The sequence below is a fragment of the Cricetulus griseus genome, chromosome 3 (assembly GCF_003668045.3).
Source record: "Cricetulus griseus strain 17A/GY chromosome 3, alternate assembly CriGri-PICRH-1.0, whole genome shotgun sequence".
NCBI lineage: Eukaryota > Metazoa > Chordata > Mammalia > Rodentia > Cricetidae > Cricetulus > Cricetulus griseus.
The window spans coordinates 97,019,326-97,046,568 of NC_048596.1; the positions used below are offsets into that span (position 1 = coordinate 97,019,326).

The 27,243-nt window shown below is 39.7% G+C and overlaps 1 protein-coding gene across 2 annotated transcripts in view; it reads right to left on the reverse strand.

Annotated features, from left to right (window-relative positions):
* Nucleotides 1–27,243, reverse strand: part of Stim1 (stromal interaction molecule 1) — a 166,968-nt gene that overhangs the window by 68,685 nt on the left and 71,040 nt on the right. For both annotated transcript variants that reach the window (XM_027407886.2, XM_027407887.2), the window contains exon 2: nucleotides 6,581–6,711. In XM_027407886.2, coding sequence (XP_027263687.1) covers nucleotides 6,581–6,711 — 131 coding nt within the window. The remainder of the gene's footprint in view (nucleotides 1–6,580; nucleotides 6,712–27,243) is intronic.

Below are 27,243 nucleotides of genomic sequence, written 5' to 3' on the forward strand. Positions count from 1 at the left end.
GAGGAGTGGTATAAATGTCCTGTGCAGGATTGAGCACTCAGCCGTCACTTTCAGTGCCTGAGCACCCAGATGTCTCTGTGTTCACCACAGCAGAGAAGCTTTTCTAGTTAAGGCTGGAAGTATGCAGGGGAAACATCTTTTACTTAACATGACTAGATTAAGTTTTTGAGTTTATGTATAACCCTATGAATTATAATCTCTATTTAGACTTGTATAATGACTTTTACAACCTGGGTGGACACAGAACAATTCTTTCATACATAATGTTGACCTTTGCTATTAAACTTTCCCTATATTCATACCTAGCTGCCACTGATCTACTTTACAGCCTTAGATAGAGTTTTACCTTTCTCAGAATGTCATATAAATGGACTCACTGTTATTGCATGGGAATCAAGATTCACTAGACTCGGTAGAGGTTAAGTGGGGTTTATTCTGAGAGAATGCACTTACACAAGAGGTGGGTGACCACTGTAGGTTCTAGCTCCAAGGATCCTCCCAGGCTGCTCCCTGTGACCTGACTGGAAGCAAGAGAGTGCTCTGGGGTCCAGAACCAAGAATCCCACTAGTCCCAGGCCACCTTGGAAAGCTCCACCTCCCCCCACTCAAGAAACCTACATAAAATCTGCCTCCTACCTAGCTCTTTGCTGTTTCTCTTCCAAGTAGAGGCAGCCATCTTGTCTTTCCCAATAAATCACTTGTGTGAGATTTATTGTGCCATATGACTGTGGTATTCCTTGGCTCCTGACTGCCAGGATAGCTTTCTCTTCAGAGCTGTAACACTTACACCCTTGATCAAAGAAAATCATATATAATTTTTAGTATGGATATAAATTTTCATTTACCTAATAGAGTAAAAACCTAGAAAGAGAATTACTGGGACATATAGCAAGTTATGTTTAATTTTTATAAGAAACTGTCAAACTACCAGAAGGCTTTATCATCTTACATTCCTATTAGCATGAAATCTGATGGCTCTTATTGCTCACTTGGTACCGTCCACTTAATACCATCTTCATAGGTTCATAGTAGAATCTCAATATGATTTCAATGTTAATTTTCTCTAATATATAGTGATATAATATGTACATATGTATGAGCGTTTATGTATATGCATATATACATATAGATATTAGGCAGGATGTCATAAAGCCCAAGCTGGCCTCAAACTTCCTATGTAGCTGAGAATGACCTTGAACTCCTGATATTCTGTCTCTGTCTCCCAACTGCTGGGATTATAAGCATGCATTACTACACCTGGCCTTTGTATGAACTTTTTTCCTTTCTTTTTTAGCCTGGAACTCACTGTATATGCCAAGTTGGCCTCAAACTTAGAAGGCACAGTGATCTTCCTTGCCTCTGTCTCATGAGTGCTGGGACAACAGGCATAACATATCATACCCAACTAGCCTAAGAAGTCTTAACAGTCAGTGTTTTTTAAAAAAATTTAATCCTGACAACTATTCTGGGATAAGGATCAGTAATCATTATTTTATCCTGAAAAAAAGGGAGAATCATTAAACTACTATAATTTAGTCACTAGAATGCAGGCTCCAGAAAATAGGAAATCTGTTTTGTTCACAATAGAATCTTAAGCCCTCAAACAACGACTGGAACAGGACTGATATCCAACTAGAATGTAGGGGTTTTATTTATATTTGCCATCATCATCATTATTGGAAGGGTGATTGACAGCATGTGTGTGAGGGTCAGTGAATAACTTCCAGGCATCAATTCTCTCCTTCCACTGTGGGTTCTGGGTATAGAACTTGTGTCATCAGGCTTATGTGTCAAGCACTTTTATAAACTTTTACTTTCTGTACATCTCACTGACCCTGTATTTATAATGTTTTAATTTATTCCTTTTTTTTTTTTTTGAGGCAGGGTTTTATGTAACCTAGGTTGGTCTCTGGCCTCCAAGTTCCAGTAAGCCAAGGATGACCTTGACCTTGATCCTCCTGCCTCCAACTCCCAAGTGCTGGGATTACAGGAATTGCCATCATTCTAGGTTTATGTGGTTCTGGGAATGGAACCCAGGGATTTGGGAATGGTGGCACACTTAAGCACTCTACTAAGTTACATTCTCAGCTACCAAATAAATACCTTAATTTTACATGCGAAGAAAATAATACCACTCTCAATTCTCAAACCTCTGGTCTAAGACTGAGTTTGAGGCTAGAGACCAGCTTGTGATACATAAAACCCTATCTGTAAAACAAAAATAAAACAAAACAAAAACCAAAGGGCCCAGTGAGGTGTCTCATCAGATTGATGGCCTGAGTTGTTCAACACCTTAGGCTCATAAGGTGGAAGAAGAGAACCAACTCCTGAAAACTGTCTGACTTCCACATACAGATGGTGGTAAGTACACAGACACACACACACCAAGAACTTTTTTTTAAAAAAGTCCTATCTGTCCACCTCAGACTATCAGGAGTTCTCATACTGCTAGCTTAGTAAAACTGCTTTACCAAGAGACCATCACTGCCAGGAATAGTGGTTCACTCCTGTAATTCTGCCTTGCTTCCTAAATATCTGGGATCATAGGCCTACAACACCACAACTGGCTTAAAGAAGGTTTTAATATTCCTTCACACTTCTACTGAGGTTCTTGGGTAATTAGCAATACCTTTAGATGGGTCCCAAAAATCTGAGGTCTTTGACAGCCAGTGCAACCAGAACTTTTCCACAGCACCATACCATCCATTACCTCAGCCCTGCTATTTCTATCTAACTTTCTAGTTAAACCCTGAACTCCAACTCTGTCTCATACATGTTTAAAGCAAGTGAAATGCACATATTTTACTAGTTTTTTGCTCTAGGACTCAGGTGGTAAGTGACCATGAACATGCACACTAGCAGGCCTCTCAAACCACAGAGCCCTGAGATCACAGTGAGAACAGGTGTAGCCCAGGCAAGGCAGAAGCCATGCTGAAAAAGAGCATCTCACACCACGGGTGCACCAAAAGCGGGTGACAGCATTTGTGTTATTTTAGAACAGTTTGTGCTGATGAGATTTTTGTTGTGGTAACATTCCTCTAAAGAGAACATTTTCTTCTTCCTTCCCTCTTTGACAAAGCAAGTCAACAGAACACACAAAAAAAGGAGGAGCATTGACAAAGATATCCAGAAATTTGTGGATTTCATATCTGTAAATAGATTCTATCACCTTTTCATTCTTTTTGCAAGACAGGATTTCACTGGTTGGACTCCTGCTTCTGCCTCACTTTTTAAAAAAAGATTTATGTGTATGAATATTTTGGATGCATCTGCCTGTGGCAGTCAGGAAGGTGTTGGATCCCCTAGAACTGGAGTTACAGTTGTAAGCCCCCATGTGCATACTTGGAACCAAACTCTGGTCCTCAATAAGAGCAACAAATGCCCTTAACCTCTAGCCCCTATATATCACTTTCTCAGTTGCTGAGCTATCCATTCTCCAGTCTTCAGGTAATGATAGGGAAATGATTAGGACATGAGGCCTAGAGAGACCTCATTTCTACCAAGAACATGGCTGGGGTTTTATTTTTTGTTTTAGTTTTTGTCTCTGAAGGCCAGTAATATTTCTAGATAAGACTAAAAATTTATATAGCTTGACCATAGGTATTGGTCCTGTTTAGCTTATAATTGACAGGTTAAATTAATACAGTATTTCAGCTTGGTTATCTGGGCCCCATTTTCCTTACCAAGTTTTAGTTCAGTGGTTTTCTACCAGTTTCTTTGTCTAACCAAACCAATCCACTGTGCTTCCCCCTCCCCCCACACACACCCCAGACAGCATTTCTCTGTGTCTTTGGAGGCTGTCCTGGAACTAGCTCTTGTAGACCAGGCTGGTCTTGAACTCACAGAGATCCGCCTGCCTCTGCCTCCTGAGGGCTGGGATTAAAGGCGTGTGCCACCACCACCCGGCTTCCACTGTGCTTCTTACTACATCTATATCTTTCTCAATCTGATTCTCCACACTCAGGGAACCCTACCACTTCCATTTTGTTTAAATTCCACCTTTCCTCCTTCTTGAATTACTTAGGCATTGTTGATCTGTACAGAAGAACCAATCCCTCTACCAACCAATTAGTAGAATGGTACTTCCCACTTGCCCTGTCTTCAATGACAAGAGATTCAATAGTTAACAAGGCAGTATCAGCCAGGTAGTGGTGGTGCACATCTTTAATCCCAGCATTTGGGAGGCAGAGGCAGATGGATCTCAGGGGGTTTAAGGCCAGCCTGGTCTACAAAGCAAGAAACCCTGTCTCAAAAAAAAAAAAAAAAAAAAAAAAAGAAAGAAAGAAAGAAAGAAAGAAAGAAAGAAAGAAAGAAAGGAAAGAAAAAACCTCCACCACAACAAAACACTGCAGTCTCTTCTATAACAAAATTCTTTATTTCAGGATAATATATACCTGCTTTTAATTTCCCTACATTGGTCTTGCCCTGCCCTTAGGATAAAGAAAACAATACATTATGTAAGAAAAGGGGCTTTGGGGCTGGAGGGATGGCTCAGAGGTTAAAAGCACTGACTGCTCTTCCAGAGGTCCTGAGTTCAATTCCCAGGAACCACATGGTGGCTCACAACCATCCATTATGAGATCTGGTGCCCTCTTCTGGTGTGCAGATATACATTGAAGCAGAATGTTGTATACATAATAAATAAATAAAATCTTTAGAAAAAAAAAGAAAGAACAGGGGTTTTGAAATCAGATACAAGCTCAAATCTAGCATGTGTCTTAAGCAAAATGTTTAAATTTTCTAGCATCACAGTCCACTTCCCCAAGGCTATTAAAAAAAGTAAATGAGTAACTATGCAAAGAGTGTAATGTTGTCTGACATGGAGAAAGACCTCAATTGATGACAGCTAGTGCCATAGTTTTCATTATCATTTGCTTTAGGGAAGGCTTAATATAACCTAAGCTAGACTGGACTTGAACTCTTGATCCTCTTGCCTCTACATCCAAACTGCTGGGATCATATGAAATTGCCACAATACTTAATTGATCTGTCATTTTCAAAATCTGATTTCTCAACTCCTTATGTATTTGAAGTCAAAAATATTACTTCCATGCCAGGATTTTGATATGATATGCACTCTAAAGATCACATGTTGAAGGCTTGGTCCCAATTGGCCAATCTCATTATTGAGAAATGATTAGATCACAAAGGCTCTGACCTATCAATTGATTGAAACTCTGATGGATTAGTAATATGATAGTATTATTAAGAGGTGAGGCCTAGCTGTAGGAAATACACTGGTGTATGTGGGTATGTCCTAGGAAGGTATATCTTGCTCTAAGACCCTTCTGTTCTTTCTGCTTTCTAGTTGCCATGATGTGAGGATCTCTGCTCTACCACATGCTCCTTGAAATGCTTAGTCTGCTTAACTACAAGATCAGAAACAATGGAACTGGCCATGCACTAAAAGTTCTGAAACAGTGAGCTATAATAAGTTTTTCAAAGATATTTTGTCACAAGAGCCAGAAACTAAAGTCTTTTCTTCACAAGACTCCAGGTTCTTCACAATCCTGTACATTATGTGAGAAAAGAAAGTATCTTTAGGAAGAAAAGGAAGGATGCAGAGGTCATGAGGGAGCAGAAAGGTTGAGTCAGGTATAGATTAGAAGAAAGGATATGCTATAGGTAGGGTTTTAGTTGGGGGGTGGTAGGGGAGGAGGAGAAGGAGAAGGAGAAGGGAACTGGGATTGTCATGCAATTCAATCGTGTTTGTAACTCAAATAAAAAAAAAAAAAAAGAAAGTATCTTTAATCTGTCTTGTTTACTGTCCGGTCTCCATGCCTAGCACAGTGAAAGGCACAAACATAATAGACATTTAATATCAATGAGCTGTGTTGATGCTCTTGGTTGAAGTTTACTGTCTTCATCATTCACATCACTCCTCTCTGTATAGTGTCTTGCTGTACTAAAGTCTTCTGATGATGTATCATCCAAAATTGGACACAAACTCGAAGATGAACTATTTACAAGAAGAGACTATGTTTCTCTTTCATAATGTACACTATATCCTATTGAATATTTAGCATGGCCAGGTAGCTTCAACAAACTGTTGGTTTATGTTGATCTTGAAATTAAGAAACTTTTAAATCTTTCCTACATGTTGACCTTGTACACAGGGCTCTGTAGATCTGGAGCTATAATAATGCCAAAAGGTACAACAGCAAGACAGCTCTTTTCTCCTTAAAGTTAGACTTACCATGCTAAGATTTGCTTCTTCCTCTCATATAAGAGTATAAAATCCCAGAAGGTGGGATCTGACTATTTTTGCTTTTTCTTTACACACCAAAGAAGGCTGAATATAGATTAATACTCTCTTTCCACAGCAAGGTCACACTGAAGATCAGGGAAACTATAAGACCATCTGAGGAATCCCCCACTCAAATAGTTAAGTCAGTGTTAAGCTTTTCACCAATCAGCAAACAGAGAAAGCGGCTCTGCTGGTAGCATCTTGCCTGATGGAAATAAAGTCCTAGGAGGCCACAAGGAGAAATCAATCATCTCTCCACACATATTAGTCTAGGCAGCTTGCAGGGATCATTTCACACACAGAGAGAAGAGCCATAAAAGGTAAGAAGTTTACCTCATCACTTTCTTCCACATCCACATCACCGTTGGCATCATCATCCATCAGCTTGTGAATATTGCGGACAGCCTCGAAGCTGAGCTTCTCATCCTCACTGTGGCACAGGGGCTTGTCAATCCGGCAAAACTCTGTATGGATAAAGCAAGGGACAACATTACTCAGAGCTCTCACTCAGTCTCTACCATCCTCTTATGTCAGCAATCTTAGCTCTCATACAAGCATTTTAATCAACCACAAATACATGGTGGAAGTATATCATCTAATCTTTACCCTACATCTCTTAGAAAATGTGATGAGCTTGCCCATACAGAAACAATGCTTTATCATTCTCATAGCTCTCAAGCAGACAAGTCTAGTATAGGACTAGGCCTACTCTAGGGCACAGACAAGAACACGAAGAGCTCACAAATAAGAGGAGAAAACCAAAGGGACAACATATACAGAACAAAGCTTGGACTCACTAATAATCAAGGAAATAAATTATTTTAAAGATAATTTCATTAGTCAAACAAAAATAAATTAATATAATTTTCTAGCACTAGAACAACAGTTCCAACATCTGAATAAATGGTATAGCTTTTCTTTTTATTTACTTTGTCACTAGAAATACATATAATACCAACCACAGGCTAACCAGGGAAACTTCCCAATAGAGGTAGGTGACCTTTATTGTCCTTCTTGTCCTCTATTCCAGTCTCCAGATTTAGTACTGCAGCAGCCCACCTACAGGAGCCTCTCCTCCAGTCCTCCTCCATCCTTTAGGGACTCAGCCTCTCACTTTGTCACTACAGGTACATATAGTGCTTACATAAATATTATACATCTCTAGTAGACTTTTAAAAAATAATGGAAATAGTTTATCAAGCTCTAGTGACCAAAGGTCTCCAGCTGAGCATCAGTTTCCTGAGGTCAGCCAGCATCTTTTCCAAATGTCTATGGCAAATGCAAGAAGTTTGTATTTCTAACAGCAGGTTCCGATGTGTAACCTGATCAAACAGACAGGTGACCTTGCTGCTGGCATCATCTGGCACAGATGATTAAAGGGATGAGGCTAAGAGAGGACAAAAGTTTGATGCCCCACATGACGTCAGAATTGAACCCAGAAAAACCATGTCAGCCAAAATTTACAAATAACTCCTTCATCCAAGCATTTCCTAAGCTGTCTCCTGTCCTTCATCAAACCTTTTCTACATCTCCCACACAGGCAGTTTCCCACAGACACCTGGAATACCTTAGGAGATCCACTCACTTAGCAATACCTTTTTATTGCAATGAAAACACCCTGAACTTAGAGTCAAAAACACATACACCAAAATCCTATCTTTAATCAATTATAAACTATGTGACATTGGACAAGTGGTAAAACTCCGTCAAGCCTCCATTTCTCATCTGTGAAATGAAGCAAAAATCCACCACATGCTATTTTTGTGAGAATTACACTGAACTGTATATATTAAAGCACCTCTCAGGCTGGGTATGATAGTACCCAGGCAGAATATCAGAACTTGGGAGGCAGAACCAAGAGGGTTGGGAATCTTAACTACATAGGGAAACCAAAGCCAGACTGGATGACATGAGATCCTGTCTTTACTTTTAATTTTTTTTATTTCAAAGTAAGTAATAAGCCTGATATTCAATTCCTAGTGTTCTTTCCTCCTTCTAGATCAGCAAGTGAGTAATTTCCATCTTCACATAATTGATTTTTCCTGACAGAATAAGACTCAAACAAAGAAAATTCAGTTTGATCTGAATGTTACTAACCAGTTCTATCACATAAGTCATAGCTTCTTAAGTTGTCGGTCACATAACTTAATGTGGGAGTTACAAAGCAAAGGGTCTTAACGGTAAAAGGCATTTGAACATGCAACGGCCAAAAATTAATTCAGAATAAAATGAATAATGAATATGAGGTGTTATCATCTTGTAATGTACAACTTCACTGCAGCCTTGGTTCTGAACACACAGCATGATGACTTTGCATAGTACAGGCCATCACATTCACCACACAGCATTAAGAAAGGAACACTTGCCTGAAAATACCTCAGCTCAGATTTGAGACTTGGAAGGGGAGAGGCAGGAGTGAGACAAGGTCTAACTATGTAGCTTGATTGACCTGGAACTCATTATATAGACCAGGCTGGCCTCAAACTCAAAGAGATCCACCTACCTCTCCTCTAGAGTGCTGGAATTTCAGGTGTGAGCCTTATTTTTTTGAGACAGGGTCTGTCACTGAACCTGGAGCTCGCCAATTCTGCTGAGCTAGGTAGCAAGCCAATCCCAGGTATCCTATTGTTACTGCCTCCCCTCAAAGCTTTTTTTTTCTTTTTGAGACACGGTTTCTCTGTACCTTTTGAAGGCTGTCCTGGAACTCGCTCTGTAAACCAGGCTGGCCTTGAACTCACAGGCATCCACCTGTCTCTGGCTCTGTTGGGATTAAAGGCATGCACCACCACCACCCAGTTTTTTTTCAAGGTAGGGGTTTGGTCTCCCCGAACCTGTAATCACAGATGTGAAGTAGAATGTCTGGCTTTCTATATCAGGTATGCATCGCCAAACTCAGTTTGTGTGATGCTGGGGATAGAACCCAGGATTTTATGCATGCTAGCCTAGCTCTCCACCAATGGGGCCCCAGCCCAGTCTCTTTTATTTTCTTTCTTGCTTTCTTGATATTTTATCTTGTGAGTATGAATGTTTTGCCTGAATGTCTGTACCCAATGTGTGTGCTTGATGTCCACAGAGGACAGAAGAGGGTGTTGGCTCACCCGGAACTGAAGTTATAGATGATCATGAGTCACCATGTAGGTGGTGGGAATTGAACCCAGGTTATATATACCTATGGTTACATAAAACATATCAAGCAAAAAGAGGTCACAAGTTGAAAAGATTTAAGAAGCCCTGTTCTAAGTGACTAGACAACTCTAACAATGGCCTGAACTCTTACTAAATTATTTGTATCTATTAGTAACATTTGCCACACTGTGCTGCAACTATCTGTTTAACTGTGACCTCCACAAACTTCAGTTAGCATGTCCCCAGCAGCAACCAAAAATCTAGGTTCTTGTTAAGATGGTCAGTAAAAAATATTAAAAGAATACCTTAGCATTAATTCTAGGTGGACCCAAACAAGATAACTAGAAGAAAAAAGAAGAACAAGGCCAAGTTCTTGAACTTTTAGTCTCAGAATCTCTGTACACAGTTAAACTTTTTAATCCCAAAGAACTATTTGATATTTGCCACATTAGAAATTGTAACAGAGGGCCAGCAAGATAGTTCAGAAGGCAAAACTGCCTGTTGTAATAAGCCCAATTCCAAGATCCCACAGTGGACAGAGAAAACTAACTTCTGAAAGTTTTACCTCTGTCTGATCTCTACATGAGCCATGGCATGTACAAGCCTGAACATATGATTGCATGTGCATAAGTGAGCACTTGCACACCATACACACACACACACACACACACACACACACACACACACACACACACACACACACACCATACATCAATGATAATAGTAAATAATATATATTTTTCTTTCAATTTTTTTTAAAGAAGTCAGATGTGGTGGCAATTCTAACACTTGGGAGATGCAGTTAGGAGTAGTAAGAGTCTAAAAGCAATCTCAGCTTTATGAAAACTAATTGTGTTTTCTGGACTGGAGAATGCAGATCAGTTGGTAGAGTGCAGAGCCTGTAATCTTAGCACTTGGGAGGTAGAAGCAGGAAGATCAGAAGTTCAAGGTCATCTTTAGCTACATATTATATTTGAGGCCAGCCTGGATACATGAGGCTATTTAAAAAAATATTTTCTGAAAAAATTCATGATAACAGAAGATCATTTCATATTTTTGATAATTTTTAACACTTAGCTTAATAGAACACAACTATAAGTTTTATCTACTTTTACATTTACCTTGTTGTAATGCAGTTTTCACTGAGGATCAAAACACAGACATGTAGCTGGAAAGGGAGAGTATTTTAATAGCTTTTCCAGATAAAAACTATGGCTTATTCTCACCCAAACTTGATACGTGGTCAAGTTTAAAGACTAGGTGCAATATGAAATCTTAAACTACACAGATGAACATATTGTATTCTGTAACATTCATATTCTTTGGTCTATCTTGTACTTTGAATGAATCTTTCATACATGCATGGTTTTGTAATATGATGCACAGCTCATTTGGAAACTCTTGATTCTAAGTTATGCAGAACATCCAAATGTTGACATATTCTATTTAGACAAAATCAAAATAATCATTATTGTCACCACTGACTTTATCAAAAAAGCTTTTAATTCATGGAAGCTGTCAAACCTACAGCAATTAATACAAACTTTCCAAAACTTAATTTTCACTTAAACATCGGGATTTTACCATTGGCAGCAAATATTATCAGTTATTTTCCTTCAAGTAAAACATTCATTTCATTCACTTTCAAGAAAATGTCAAGTTGGGTACTAATAGTTTTAGACTATAATCACAGAACTCCAGCAAAATGCTCAGTTCCAGTTTCAGGTCAGTCTGAAATATAGGATAAGACCTTGTCTTAAAAGGGTGGAGAGATGAAGGTTCAGCAGTTAAGAGCACTGGTTGTTCTTTCAGAGGACTGGGGTTTGATGTGCAGCAGCCACATGGCTAACAACCCATCTGAAACTCCCGTTCAAGGAGATTGGATGCCCTTTTCTGGTGCTTTTCCCTAAGATAACCACCAACCTTCCTCTGAAGCAGAGTTTCATATGTATATCCTATTTCATGACACAGAATACTGAGCAGCATGTACTCAAGAGACACAATTTAATAAAAAGAATGATTTTTCACTTATCATACTGGAATACACATACAGAGAGAGAGAGAGAGAGAGAGGGAGGGAGGGAGGGAGGGGGAGGGAGAGAAAGGGAGAGAGGGAGGAAGGGAGAGAGAGAGTTTTCATTGCTATTTTCAAGGCACACATCTCCTAAAATCCTTATAATCTTCAAATGATAAGGGTACCTTTGTATGCTAATGGCATATACTAATGCAACCTCTAAGCAGCTTTAGGATGGGAGCTAGCCATAGAAAAGGCAAAGGCAAGGTTAAAAGACTTTCAGTCTCCCTCCTCTACCTTTGGGGAGGAAATCAGAGTTTGATACATGCGGCTGCATGACAGAAAGAGAGAACTGACTCCTACAAGCAGTCTCTTACTATTATTATTATGGCAGAGGAAATTTCAAAGTTCTTTCCCAAGTGTCCAGATCTCTTTCTCTCCCCCAGGCAGAGTTAGTCATTTACTGCTCACTGTTCCATGCTTCAAAGCACTTTGCACATAGTTCTAGTATATGAATTTTCATGTTCTGCGTTGTTCACATGCCACATCCAGAAAAGGGCAAGAACCAAGTTTAACTCACTTTATTCCCGAGAGTCCAGTCTGTCATCACTGCTAACATTCTCCACGTCAAGCAAGAAATCAGCAAATGCTAACTGAATGAATGATAAACCCTTATTCTCAGAAAGAGACCCCAAGTCTAAGACTGACAGAGCTAGCCTGGGAAGACTCTCAGATTTGGCCAAGTACCAGAAGTTTCAGAGATAAAGTTACAGGGAAACTAAAGTAGAGACGGGGTAGGGGAAAGTAGATAAATGGAGTGAATAGAAATGTGGAGACTATGGATGGGAACAGATTTAGTGTTGAGAAGATGGGAAACGCTATACAAACCCTAATGAAACACATAGCAAGTATAGCCACCAAGAGGAAAGATCAGGCCACTGGGATGAGTACAACCCAGCCAATGTGAGAGATGTCCTTGCACTTGTTAGAACATTATGTCCTCGTGTCCAAGAAGGGACCCAGTTCTTCTCAGCAGGAGGCAGGAATTCAGAAGCGCTTTAGAGCTTTTCTTCTGAACAAAACTGGCACTGGCTTCAGTTATCCAAGCAACACTGACAGTAATGATCTCAAATTCAAAACTCTGACTTCTGACCAAGATTACTTCTCTCCCAGGGATCATTCATCAAAAGCAGAATGGTGGCACATGTCTGTAATCCCAGCACCCAGGACACAAAAGTAAGGGGAACACCACAAGTCCTAGGCCAGCCTAGTTCACACAGCAAGTACCAGACTAGCCAAGATTTCAGAATGATTCTCTGTTGAGAGCCACATGATATGGATGCTGAGAAGCAAGCATGGAGTCTCTGCAAGAAGAGCATGCCTAAAGAGTGGCACTATTAGGAGGTATGGCTTTACTGGAGTAGGTATGGCCTTGTTGGAGGAAGTATATCATTGTAGGGATGGGCTTTGAGGTCTCATAAGCTCAAGTTGTGCTCAGTGTAGAAACCATTAACTTCTTGTTGCCTGCAGATCAAAATGTAGAACTCTTAGCTCCTTCTCCAGCACCATGTCTGCCTACACACTGTCATGCTTCCTACCATGATAATAATGAACTAAACATATGAAACTGTAAGTCCAGGCCCAATTAAACATTTTCCTTTATAAGAGCTGCCATGGTCATGGTGTCTCTTCACAGCATTAGAAACCCTAAGCCAAAGACATTTATATCATCCCCTCTAAGGTTCAGAGAACACTGTGAAAGATGGTTAGAAAGTTTTAAAAGCCAAAGACAGTGTGAAGGGCTACAAAATACTATTCTCTAAATTTGGTGCAACACTTGTAATCATTAACTCATAAGAATTGTAGTAACCTGCACTGGGCCTACACAAGACCCAGTAAGTCAAGGAAGGGAGAGGGGCTCATCAGACACACCCTTTACCTCTGAACTATGGGTTATTGCTAAATTCTGAGAAAGGGGAACCACTGTCTTCAGTTATATACCCATTGCTGAGAGTATCAAACTCCAACAAATAGCTCCAGGCCTACAACTACAAAGATGGCCCTGGTTAATCTTGGTAAGTCACAAAGCTAAACAAATAGACAAATGAAAGAGAGATTTGTGAGAAGGAAGTGGGGGGTGGACAGGGTAGGGGTGAAAGTGGTCAGTATGCAGTATACAACCAAAATAAAGAACCACCAACATTATGTTGCCTAATCACGAAACTCCTTCTCCTAAACCATAAAAGGAAGCCCCACACAATAACTAGGGCCCTTGAATACTTTCTCACTCAGGTGACTGCTTGTTGGCAGGGTATTCTGATCTGTATAATTGCTTTGCCTTTGAATACAATTTCCTCTTTGCAATCTGTGTATGCCTGCATTACAATGCTTTGGAAAAAAATGAGTACCTGGAAAGACCTAATCTAAACACTGACCACAAATTTTCTCTCTGATAAAAACTGGCCAAAAGTTCCTTTCTCACTACCTTTTATAAACAAGTTGACAAATCACTAGAGAAGAATACTTAGTTCCTAGTATAGTGTGTAAGAAAGAGGAAAGCGGAACAACAGCAAAAGAAGATACTTCTATGAAAGGACAGGAAACCTAATCGTCTGCTTGAAGAGAAATCATCACCATTTCTCCTCAAGGAGGCACTCACTGTCAGCTACTCCTTAGACTCTACATTTACATTCTTCCTCACCTTGGTATTTCCTTCAAACTTTGCTCTCACAAAAAGCCTTTTTCAGTTTTTTAAAAAATGCATCCTAGGGCCACATATGGTGATGCACACCTTTAATCTCAGGACTCAGGAGGAAGAGGCAGGTGGATCTATGCTAAGAAAGAAAGAAGGAGGAGGAGGAAGAGGAGGAGGAAAAGAAGAAAAGAAAGACAGACAGAAAGAAAACAAGGAAGGAAGGAAGGAAGAAAGGAAGGAAGGAAGGAAGGAAGAAAGGAAGGAAGGAAGAGAAAAAGCCTTCTTCAAAAAGAAAATGGCTAATCCCTACAGGTGGCCCATGCCAAGCAGGCCATGACTTTAGTGACATGGGTCCCTGGTGTATTCTAATTGCCTTGGCCTATTCCTCAGTCTCTCCCAGGATTGTAACTATTGCTAGGCAGCACATTTTCCTGGCTTTTTGTCTCTGTACCTTCCTGACTGAATTAAAAGTATCTGTTCCCAGTCCAGTGTTCATACATATCTGTTTCAGCATTTCACTCAACACTTCTAAGCAACAATTTGCTGAAAACAAAATTAGTTGAACTAGTCAAAGGCACTAGGAAGTCAGGATAATAAAACCCTTTCCTGGACTCTAGGATCCCCTCTGTCCTTAACCTCTGAACTCCTGTAATACATTCTGAATTACAGAAGGAGTAAATGTGTGTCTTTGAATTCTAACTTTGAAATACATTGATTACTACTACTACATATTATTTTTCTCTCCCACCCTCTTATTTGTTTTGTTTGTCTGTTTGCTTGAAACAGGGTCTTATGTAGCCCAGGCTAGCCTTGAACTCACTATGCATCTCAGGCTTAAATGCAATATGTATCTCACAGCAATACTCTCTCAGCCTCCCAAGTATTGGGATTACAAACATTACTATTAGGCAGAATTAATTTTATCTGAAAAATCAGCAAAGTCCTTTTAAAAGTGGTAAACCTACACCATTGTTGTTCATTTGTCAGTTCTCTGTGTTCTGCTTTACAAGAGCAGCCTTTGATTTTTCTCCTGTTCCCCTGTATTTAGCCAAGTACTAGGCAACATAATTCCTGATGTAGGGACAACCTAAAGCTGTATACATTCTTTGAAGATTTGTTTTTCCCAGCTTCAGGGTACCACATGCCACAGGTCTTTATATGCTAAAGCTGTCTATGTCAAGAAACAAGCCCTGGCAGGGCGTTGGTGGCGCACACCTTTAATCCCAGCACTTGGAGGCTGAGGCAGGAGGATCTCTGTGAGTTCGAGACCAGCCTGGTCTACAAGAGCTAGTTCCAGGACAGCCTCCAAAGCCACAGAGAAACCCTGTCTCGGAAAAAAACAAAAAAAAAAAAAAAAAAAAAAAAAAAAAAAAAAAAAAACCAAAACAAAAAAAACAAACAAAAAAACAAGCCCTGAAGGAATTAAAAATCAACACACTTGTTCAAAAACCACCCCAAGTTCTCTGACTTGAAGGCTGACCCAACATTCTTGTACCCTAGCCAGCACTCATCAGAGTCTAGGATAGCCAAAAACATAATTAAAGACAATTCAAGACAGATTTGTACTGGGAAAAGTTTTATCAAAGTGTTAGGGACCTAAGGACCAACCCAGATAGGGATTTTGCACAGTGCCCACAAAATATGTTTAACCCACAGCTAAGATTATACCAGGTTAAGAAATGAGGCTAGTTCCAAAAACTATCAAGTCCCAATCACAACAGCACCAAATGCACAATGACATTAATACTGAGGAATCAAACAGACCACAGCATGGGGTAAAAACAATGTGGATTCCAGTCTCCATAGCGACAAGAAGATGGCCTCAAATCTCCTAGATGTGCTGCTCACTAGCTCACCAGAGAAAACATCACTAGACTCCAGAGAGAGCAGAACTAGGGAGAGATTCACATTATTTTTCTATCCCATACAAACTTCTATTCAAACAATAGAAGGTAAATGGACCCTCATCTTCTCCAAGAAGACAGCCAAGAACATCTATTGAAATGCTTGCATTCAAGATGGTAATTCTAAGAAGCAGTTGCAACTCAAGAGTAACTTTTCCTTGACCTTTCTCAATATGCTGCAGAATGCCTCCCAAGTGAGGACCATCCAGAAGGAAGTGTGCCTGAGCCTCCTTACAGACCTGCTTCCTCATCCACACAAGTCGGAACTGATTTCTGAAGGCCAGCCCTCTACAGGAAAGCACATCCCCATCAAGAGAGCTTAGTTGAGGCCTCAATGCTCTAAATAACCACAATTTCTTCAGTGATCCCTCTGTCTGTTTCAATTTCTTTCAGACTCATCCCTTATCAAGAAGTAATCACAATTTTTCTGAAATTAAAAACTACTAGATTTTATTCTGCTGAATAAAATCCTTTATAGATTCTCTCTCCCTCTCTCTTTCCCTCTCCCTCCCTCCCTCCCCTCTTTCTCCAGGAAACCTGAACAAGATCATCAGTAGAGTATATAAATGCCAATATTGTATTATAGTTTTTCCAAAATGACACTATGGAGAAAAACTGTAATGTGTCCCAGTGATGTCTCCATACTACTTAAAACTGCATGTAAATCTATAATCACTTCAGTGAAATTTTTATTTTTTTCTGAAAATTTAATTTGATTTCTATGTTTATGTGAATGTAAACCATGTGTATGCAGGCCAGAAGTAAGAGGCAGAATCCCTGGAACTAGAGTTACAGATGGTTGTAAGATGCCTGACATGGGTGCTGGGAAACAAAATTGGGTCCTCTGGAAGAACAAGTGCTCTTAACCAATGGGCCATCGCCCCAGCCTGTAAAATCTTATTTCTAAAACACATCCTCACTGATGGAATACTCAAGTCTTCAATAGTTATTCCAAAGAGTATCATATAATAATTATGACATATATGAAACTCTTTGGAATAACTATTGAAGGCTCGAGTATTCCATAATTCAAAACCTTCAAAAACTGAGGCAGGAGGCCTGTCACAAGTTTGACATAGGTTAGGATACAAGTCTAGCTCCTGTCTCAAGACAAAAACAGTCCTTTTAGCATCCACTGATTGTCTCGTAGGAATCCCTATTCTATGTTTCTGCTCCTATGTGCTTCTTTATTATAATCTAGAACATTTATTTGAACACTCTGCCTCTGCAATCTGTAAAATAAGGAGAAAATAGTATCTATTTCACAGGGTTGTGAGAATTAAACACATTAACACATATAAAGCACTTCACTAGAGTATAACATATAATAAACATTTGACATTTCAAAAGCCCCTACCAGGATCTCGATATCTCTCTCTCCTCTCTCTCTCTCTCTCTCTCTCTCTCTCTCTCTCTCTCTCTCTCTCTCTCTCTCTCTGAATCAGATATAAGTTCCCAACTATTGCTACAGGGTCATGTCTGTCTGTCTGTCTGTCTGCCTGCCTGCCTGCCTGACTGACTGACACCATGCTCCCCACCATGATGAATATGGACTCACTGATGCTCTGAAACTATAAGCAAGTCCCCATTTTAATACATTCTTTTATAAGTTGCCTTGGTCATTTTGTCTCTTTACAGCATTAAAAATGTAACTAAGACTAGATCAAAGCAAGAATCAGATTTGCATCCATCTCTAATTAAGTACATTATAGATGATAAATATTTTGGGAAAGAATTAGGAAGCAAAGACTGAATAGGTAGATAGAATCTAAATCAAAGATAGAACTGAAGATTTAGAGAAAAGAGAACTATTGCTAAGAACAAGAGTTAGTATAAGTTGGAGATAAGAATAAGATAAATCTTTCTGGAAAATAAACATAAGAAGGCCCTATTCCAGATTGAGAATTTGGATACATAAGAAAAAATGAGAACTGCTAATTTACATGTATAATCCAAAGTGACTCAAGCCAAACCAGGAATGGAAGGTCACACATAGAATCCCAGTATTTGAGAAGACAAGGGAAGAGGATTGCTGTGAGTTTGAGGCTAGCCTGTGATGCACAAGGAGTTCCAGGCCAGCCTGGGCTAAACCACTAGCTCAAGCCACACTTAATCATTATGAGGGACTCTTTAATTTGTCATACTAGCCCAAACAGTTGCTCAACCTATTGAAGGAACTATTTTGTATAGTTGTAAAATATAGCATGATGCAATTTTCTATTTAAGATTTTACAAGCAAACCATATACTCCACGGATAAAAGTAAAACTAGCTTGTTTGGGGTTTGTATTTTCATTTTTTTTTTTTCAGACAGGTATCACTATGTAGTTCTAACTGGCCTGGAATTCCTTATGTAGATAAGGCTGGTCTCAAACTCAGAGATCTGCCTGCCAATTAGATTGTTCTTTTTTTTACTCCAATAATTATTTTTATTTTATGAGTATTTTGCCTGTGTGTGTGTGTGTGTGTGTGTGTGTGTGTGTGTGTGTGTGTGTACCATGTGTGTGCCTGGTACTTGTGGTAGCCATAGTGTCAGAACACTGGAACTGGTGTTACAACTCATTCAATCATACCCTAAGACTTGAAAAAAAGAACAGATTGCCATTATACAAGAGGTTCACATTAAACAAATTCATCAAAGGATGGTTTTATCCTCAATGAAGTGCAAATTCAAGATATACTTTTTGAAGGCAGAGTTTAATAAAACTGTGTGTTTCTAGACCTTGCTAGGACATAGGTGGTATACTGTGTAGACATCAATAGTGAGGAATGAACAGATGAATTCACAAATGGATTAATGTGAACTTTTTTTCAGTAATTTATTTCTTGTTAGGATCTTAAGATCCCAATGTATTTGATTCTAGTTAAGTCTAGGACCAAACTCTGCCTTCTGTACCAACTTAAGATAATACAAAATGTTCTCTCCTCATGGGTGGGTGTAACCCTGGCCTTTCCTTTCTTAGCATTCCTCTCTTAATTGATTTAAAGATTTGAATGCTGTGAATGCACTGATGGAGGAGAATGTTTCCCTGAGGACATGGCTTACAATAGCTTTGTGCCTGAATAACTGGCCTCTGGAGACACAAAGGAAAGGAACATGATAACCTAAGTAGACAGGATTCCATATGTGTGTGTGGTAGGAGAGGAAGGGTGGTGCAATGAAGTGATAGTAAAATGAGAAGACAGTGACCAGAGAAATACTGAGTTCAACTCTTCCTCAGCATCACCTTTTTACCATGTTTTAGATTTCCTTTTTGGTGACCTAGTAGAAAGGGTAGAAGTCAAAGCCTTTCCTGACATTGTTATCACCTATAATATATAACTGCTGCTTTGTGGGGCTTACCCTCTTCATAAGTCAAAGGGGATCAGGACTGCCTCATCTGACAGTGAGGACTGCTGTTGTTGGGTAAGAAGTCTCTGCAGAGTAGAAGTGACACTGCCCTGGTCACAGAGGAGAACTCTGGTTACCATCCCATCTTTTGTCATCAGGGTCCTGTCCCTAGAGGAATAAACTGCAGTACCCTGGTCCTGGATGATCTGTCTCCTCTGACCTTTGTGGTATTTTAGCTGCTATGCAGCCTTTATATAATATGGATAACCCAGAAATATCATTTGTCCCTGCAAGGCCTTTCATAGCTTTGACTTCCCTATCAGTACTCACTAAAATAACATATCATTGTGTTTAGAGGTAAATATTAGAGTAGCAGTTCTCAACCTCTGGGTCACAACCCCTTTGGGGATCAAATGACCCTTTCACAGGGTCCCTAAGATCATCAGAAAACACAGATATTTACATTACGATTCATAATAGCAGTGAAATTACAGTTATGAAATAGCAATGAAAATAATTTTATAATTGGGGGTCACCGCAACATGAGGAACTGTATTAGGAAGGTTGGCACCGTTATAGAATATAGGCTCTAGGCAGGTATAGTGGCACCTGCCTGTGATACCAGCTTAAGAAGGCAGAGACAAGAAGATCATGAGTTCAAGGTCAGCTTGGACCTAATTAGTGAGTTCCAGCCAGGGTCCTGGGACCTTGTCCCCAATACACAAAACACAAGGCATTCTTAAACAAACACAAGCAACAAACATTTAAAACAGGAACAAAATTTATTCAAGAGTGGAGTGGAGAACTGGAAATGTGGCTCAACTGGTAGAGTGCTTGTCTAGCATGCTTGAGTCCCTTGGTGGTATCACAGGTCTATAATCCCAGCACTAGGTGACAGAGGCAAGAATATCAGACATTCAAGATCATCCTCAGGTACAGAGTGAATATAAAACTTGCTAGTCTACATGAGACCCTATCTAAAAAAAAGTGTCATATAGTGTCACAACAGATAATTATTAAGCTAGGCATGGTAATGCATGACTGGAATTCCAGAATTTGGGAAGTTGAGACAGGAAGTTCAGGAGTTCCAAGGCCAATCTGGGTTACATAAGAAACAGAGAAACCCTGTCTCGGGAAAAAAAGAAAAAGAAAAAAGAAAAAAAAGATACTATCTTAAAAGCAGAAACAATAAATTATAGTTATTAGTTAATTGTATTTTTATAATTAAACTCCTTTAGTTCAGAGACCATATCCATTCATTACACCATTTACAAATTTTGATAAAAATTTCTTGAATAAGATTAATATGCATTTGAATACTAGATTGCTACATACGGTAGTAAGTTTAGGACCATGAGCAAGAAACTTGTCTTAGTCTTAGTTTATCTGTTAAATAAAGTCATAATCTTTGTCTTGAGGGCCTGTGTGAGAAATAAATGCATATGATATACCAGGCAGTGTGCTAATGTCATTTCTCTGCACATCAGCCAAATGTGTGATGAATGGGACCCAGTACGATACCAGTCACTGTATTACCCACACAGTGGGCTGGCTGTGGAACCCAGAGATGCTTGTGAGATGACATTTTCTGAATATGTCGTCTATGACAGAGGAAGGGGCAGTAAATCAGGATTATCTTTAACATTTCTGTCCTGCCTGTCTCTCTTTCTACTTCTTCTTCTTCTCTCTTCTCCCCTCTCTTGTCCTGTTTCTCTCTCTTCTATTCACTTTCAACAGCTTCATGTAGAGCAGGCTGGCTTCAAACTTGCTATGTAGTTGAGGATGGCCTTGACTTCACCCGCCTCTCTCCAGTCCCAAATACTAGGACTACAGGCCTGCACTATCCGCCTGTCTTGCTGGTTCTTGCTTGGATTCTGAGTTCCTAAAATAGCCAAAATTTTTATTTCTTTATTTATTGCCCTTTTACTTTTCCAAGTGTCTTAAGCAAGAGCACTTTCATTTGACTCCTTGAGGCTGGCTCTGTTTGGTTTTCTTCATAAGCTATTAACATATCCTGCTTGTAACTCAATTTCCTGACCATGTCATATACCTTTTCAGGACTGAATCAGCATTTTTGGTGATCATGACAAGTTATTTTTTTTTTCTCTGAGCAGAGGGAAGCATCCTGCTGTGAAGTGAACACTTGAGCCCCAGTATTGGCTCTGCCACTGTCTAACATGTAACCTTGGGTAAGGTGCTTGCCCTCTCTGAGTCTTAGGTTTCTCATCTTAAAATGAAAGATTTTAACCAAATCAGTGGTTTCTTAGTATCCTTAAATTCTATGTTTGAGTTAGGCAAAATAGTTCTTTTGAGGAGACTCCTGGTTTCCATATCAGTAAAACAAATAATAGACTGGCCTATATGGAAGCCAAACATAGCCTGACTATACTCTCATTCTTAGCAGTCCCCCCCTCCCACCATTCTTTCTGGAGATTTCTGACAGTTAACAGCATGGACAGGAAACCCTTGAACACTTCTAACTTGGCAACATTTGCTGCTCCCTCTGAACCTCATCCCAGCCCATTTCCTGTGTTTACAGCCTTTGGGTTTTGTACTTAGTGACAGTCCTGGCGGGTCATACTTCACTGCCATCTCCACAACTTGATACAAGTTAGAACAAAATGAGTGCCAATTCAAGGCTCAGGAGGAAGGATTTCAGTTTCAACTGCATGATCTCCTCCGTCACACTTTAACTTCCTCATCTGTAAAGACAGAAAGTTTAACTAGTGTAATTTTTTGGCCCTGATATTGGAAAATAAGAGAAGTTGTATTTCTATCCTCTTGGAAGAACCCTCTATGTGTCTGTTTCTTCCATTCTCCATCTTGGAGAGGACTGAGGAGTCTCTATTTGTATTTTGTGTATTGGACAATGTAAAAGGAAGATTTATTTATTTATTTATTTATTTATTTATTTATTTATTTATTTATTGTGTGCAGTCTTCTGCCTGCATGTATGCCTGCATGCCAGAAGATGGCACTAGATCTCATTATAGATGGTTGTGAGCCACCATGTGGTGCTGGGAATTGCATTCAGTCAGTGCTCTTTAACCTCTGAGCCATCTCTCCAGTTCATGGACAACATAAAAGGAAGAAAACAAACCAAACAGTCCACATTTAATTCGAGGCCAGCCTGGTCTATATAGGGAGTTCCAAGCTAATCAAGGCTGCATACTGAGACTCTATTCAAATAAAAAGAAAAAAGCATCAGCAGGTGCTCCTGCCACTACCAAACTGCTTTCTAAGGCCCAGAATGTCAGCAGAGAAGAACTAAGATGGGGAGCTGTTATCACAGAATTTCCCTGCAAATTCACTCTATGATTGAAACCAGAAAGATATCAGTATACAATCATTCTTGTCAAAACAATACAGGGCCTTTAACCCAAACACTTGCAGGACAGAGACAGGCAGATCTCAGTGAGTTCAAGACCAGCCTGGTCTACATAGTGAGTTCTAGAATATCAAGGTTTTCATAAAGACACCTTGTATCAAAATTTAAAAGGAAATGAAAAAGACTCTGGACACAGACCAGTAGCCCAGTTCCATTCCTGCTTCCAACATCTGTGTGGTCAATAATTTAGTAGATTGGGTCTCAAGGAGAGGATAACATAGAAATGCTCAACATCATTCCTGACTCTGTCTTCCTTTCTTCCTATTCTCATTTTTGCAATGCATGTCTGTGCCTATGCCCATCCATCTGTCCATCCACACGTGCGTGTTCATGCACATGCAATCCTGCACATTCATGCAGAGGTCAAAGGAGGATATCTGATATCTTCCTCTATTCTCCACCTTATTTTTGAAGATGCGGTCTTTCACCTAAGCTGACACTTGCTGTTTTGGCTAGGCTGTCAGGGAGCTCTCAGAACACACATGTCTCTGCTCTTCCCCCTCAATGTAGAGGGGTTACAGGCACATTCACCCATGCCCAGCTTTTACATGGATTCTAGGTATTCAAACTCAGGTCCTCATGCTTACTTATTAGCAAGTGTGATCACCCACTGGGTTATCTCCTTAGCCCTTTCCTTTGTCTCTTACATACAGTAACAATGTACTTAATTCTGTTCTGAAGTAAGTACAATGATGCTGAAGTCTGGCTGTCCTAAGGCATGAACAAGTCTTCTAGGGACAGGATTTGGCTATAGCTAGAAAAACCCTTATGAAATAGTACCTATGCCAGCCTAGGCTCAGAGTAAGACCTGACTTTGATTGATAGCTTGCTGTTCTCTCCCCCCCCCCCCCAAAGCATTAATAGGACTTTTAGACGCAGTTAGTCCTTGAAAAAGGAGTGAGGTAAACAGATCTTCCAATAGTTTTCTGCCAACTACACATCAGTCACTATATCCACACATTCTGCACATTATCTCATTTAATATTCACAACCTTATGGTATAGCTATTATTGTCCCTATTTTTGCAGACAAAGAAAAAAGCAGGAGGTGGGCAATAAGACAGCTCATTAAAACTGCTTATTATGAAAGCCTAATAACCTGAGTTCAATCCTCAGAACCAACATTATACCCATAGATGAATGCATCTTTCAACCCTCATCTGAGAGGTTTCCATTTGCAGTAGATGGTGCTTAACACACAGACCTACAACTAGCCAAGGTTAATAAGAAAATAAGAGACTTCAGAATGGTCAGCCCTCAATGGAATGTGTGTTCTGTACCCCTCTTACAAAGGTTTGGGGATCACTGCAGAAGGGTAAGAGCCAGAGGTAGTGGATGAAATAACAAGGAAACAGTGTCTTCTGGACACAGCAGGACACCTGCTCATATGAACTCAACGACAGTTATGACAGCATGCACAAAACTTGTGAAAGCCCAAGCCATACCAAATCCCAACATGGAGATGGAAGTTGGACAATCCTACTCCTATTCATAGACCTACTGGCAATTGTTAACAACTGGGAAAGGGAGAAACAGTTTAAGAGTGTAGCCCTTGGTAAGTCAACCATGGTCAAATGGAAGATCACACATCCAAGAATAGTCAGTCTTGGTCTTGAAGGATTTTTAAAAATGGATACAAAGTTAGGAGGTGGAAAATGGAAATGGAACTGGGAAGAGTTAGGAGAAAGAAGGTAAATATGATCAAAATGTGTTACACAAAACTCTCAAAGAACTAACAAAACTTGGAGAAAAAAGTTGGATGATGTGGCAAACATCTGCAACTTCAGCACTCATATGGGGAAATAGACAGAGAAACAAGAATTTCCCAGAAGCTAGCAGGCCAGCCAGCCTGGAATACACAGCACAGTACTGTAGAAACAACAGAAGAAAACCTGCCTCCATAAGGTGGAAGAAGAGAATTGACTGCCAAAAGCTGTTCTCTGACTTCCACAAGCATGTTTGCGCACACGTGCATGTGCATGTACAATATAATAAATAAAACTTTTAAAGAGAAAAAATTCAGTTTATAGTGTTAGCTTGCCAACGGCACACATGCTTGTTCCACTATACCTTCTAAGTCCCTAATCACTTATTCTACACATGTAAATACTCAGATGCACAATTAGGTTTGCATTTTATTAAAAACTGCCTCAAACTCACCATTTAGGTATATGTCTTGTCTCTCCCACATGAACTCTGATCACCTCTACCCAAACCTGAAGGGCTTCTCCCAAACATTTAACAGTGACTACAGAGATTTACCAACCCCAAATTGATGGGTCTGGACTCACCAAGAAGGAAGAACTATTTTGTTCTAGGTAAAGCTGCTAGCAGCTGTGTCTTAACCATATATAACAACTAATTTATTTTAGGGCTAAGGAAAGCGCTCTCTTAATGGAGAAAAACTCACATAGTGAAATCTATGAGTCACCCTTGTCAACAATGATATAAAGATTCCAGAAAACAAGCAACCAAAAAAGAATCTCAGTAGGTGGAGTGTTTTTTTTCCCTGACCACTCAGGAAGATGATGGTCTCTAAGACTTCACACAGCTTCAGCTAAAGAATGAGGGAATACCAAAAAAAAAAAAGATCAACAAAGACCATCTAATCAAAATGGTACTCAAAGAAAGGCTCCAGAGGTCTTGAAATAATAAGATTGGGGAAACACAGTATCTAGGCTCTGGTTCTGTGTCATTCATTGTATTCAGTAACTATTGATAACACTAATGCTACCACTCAATTTAATATATAATTTGAACCACTATTAACATCTGAATATGGAGGTCTTATCATCTCTAAACTGGCCTTATTAAGCACTTTCTACCTCAACTATACCATACAGAGGAAATTATAAGCAAAAAGAAAAGAAACTAGTGTCAGAGACACAAGGTATAATGATGAGAACAATTTGCAGAAAGTTAGAAGACCAGTACCTATCCTCAGGTTCACAAATCAAATGACCTTGAGTTAGTTTCCTGCCCACTGTGAATCTGTGTTCCCATCTAAAGAATGAAGACAATCTCATAGTTTACTACCTGACAATGCTAGAAAAACAAGTGTTAATGTTGGGAGTTATGGCACATGTCTCTAACCCTAGCACTCTGGTAAAGAAAAGCAGGAAGACTCCATGTTCCAAACCAGCCTCAGCCAGAGTGAGACCTTGTTTCAAAAACAAAACAAAACAAACAAACAACAACTAAGGTGTCGGACTATCTGCTTCAGACTGTCAGCTCTGTGAGAATTCTCAAAGCAAACCAGGTTAGAGAGTGCCTCATTGATGCAGCTGCAAACATGATGGCAGCAAAGCTCTAGAGGAGTTCCTGTCTAGCTATTACAGGAAATTTGTTCCTTTCCATTTTCTCACCTTGCACAGCCCCCAAGGGTCAAACCTGTGAATCAAAAGGTCCAGTTTCCAAGACAGGCTCATCCCTGGCATTTCCTCCTAAAACATTCCCTGGGTCAGGCCCAAGAGCTTAGAAGAAGAGCACAGAGTGAAGGGCAAGGTAAAGCAAAGCAGGCAGAAATGACATCTGCTCTCTCTGGACATCAACAACTACAAGTGTGGAAGAGTTGTGGGGCCTTGGTGATATGCACTACAATGAGTTATAGAAAGATAATCTTTTCCACTTATGGAAGTACATAAGATAATTACAGACAACAGCCTACTTCTAGTTTGGACACCATTACGTTGATGAATGGTAAATTTAATTATCCAAACTAATAATGGTCTCCCTTAGATCCTCAGCTTGTATAAAATAGAGAAAATTCAGCTTCTTGAGCTTAAGAAGTTCAAAATGGATGGGCATGGTCATGGTACACATGTGTAATCCCAGATGTGATGGCTATTCTTGGTTATCAACTTGGCTGCATCTGGAATTAACTAAAACCCTAGCAGCTGGGCACACAAGTGAGAAATTTTTCTTGACTGGATCATTTGGAGTCAGCAGATCCATTCTAAATCTGGGCCACACTTTCTTGTGGCAGCCTATATAAAGAATGTGGAAGAAAGCTTTGGTTTGGCATGTTAATCTATTTTACAGCTGAGGCATTCCTTCACTGGTATTAGAAGCTACTTCTTTAGGCTTCCAATGTATACTGAAGACCAGCTGAGATGACCAGACTTGTGGACTAAACAACTATTGGATTCTTGAACTTTCTGTCAAGAGACAGCCATTGTTGTACTAATTGGACCACAGCCTATAAGCTACTAAAGTAAATCCATATTTACACACACACACACACACACACACACACACACACACACACACACACACACACACTCAGTTTTGTTCCTCTAGAGAACCCTGACTAATACACTAGAATGTAGGAAACTGAGAGGACCCAAGCATGATGCCATCCTGAGCTACATAGTGACACTGCCAATTAAAAATTTAAAAATAAAAGATGTACAAGATATAGGGAGAAAGACAGACAGCTACATAAATAATCACAGTACAACAAAAAGCCATATAAAATGATATGAAGGCACAAAAGTGACTCTATTTAAAAAGGATATCAAAGATAGTAACCTAAAAAGTG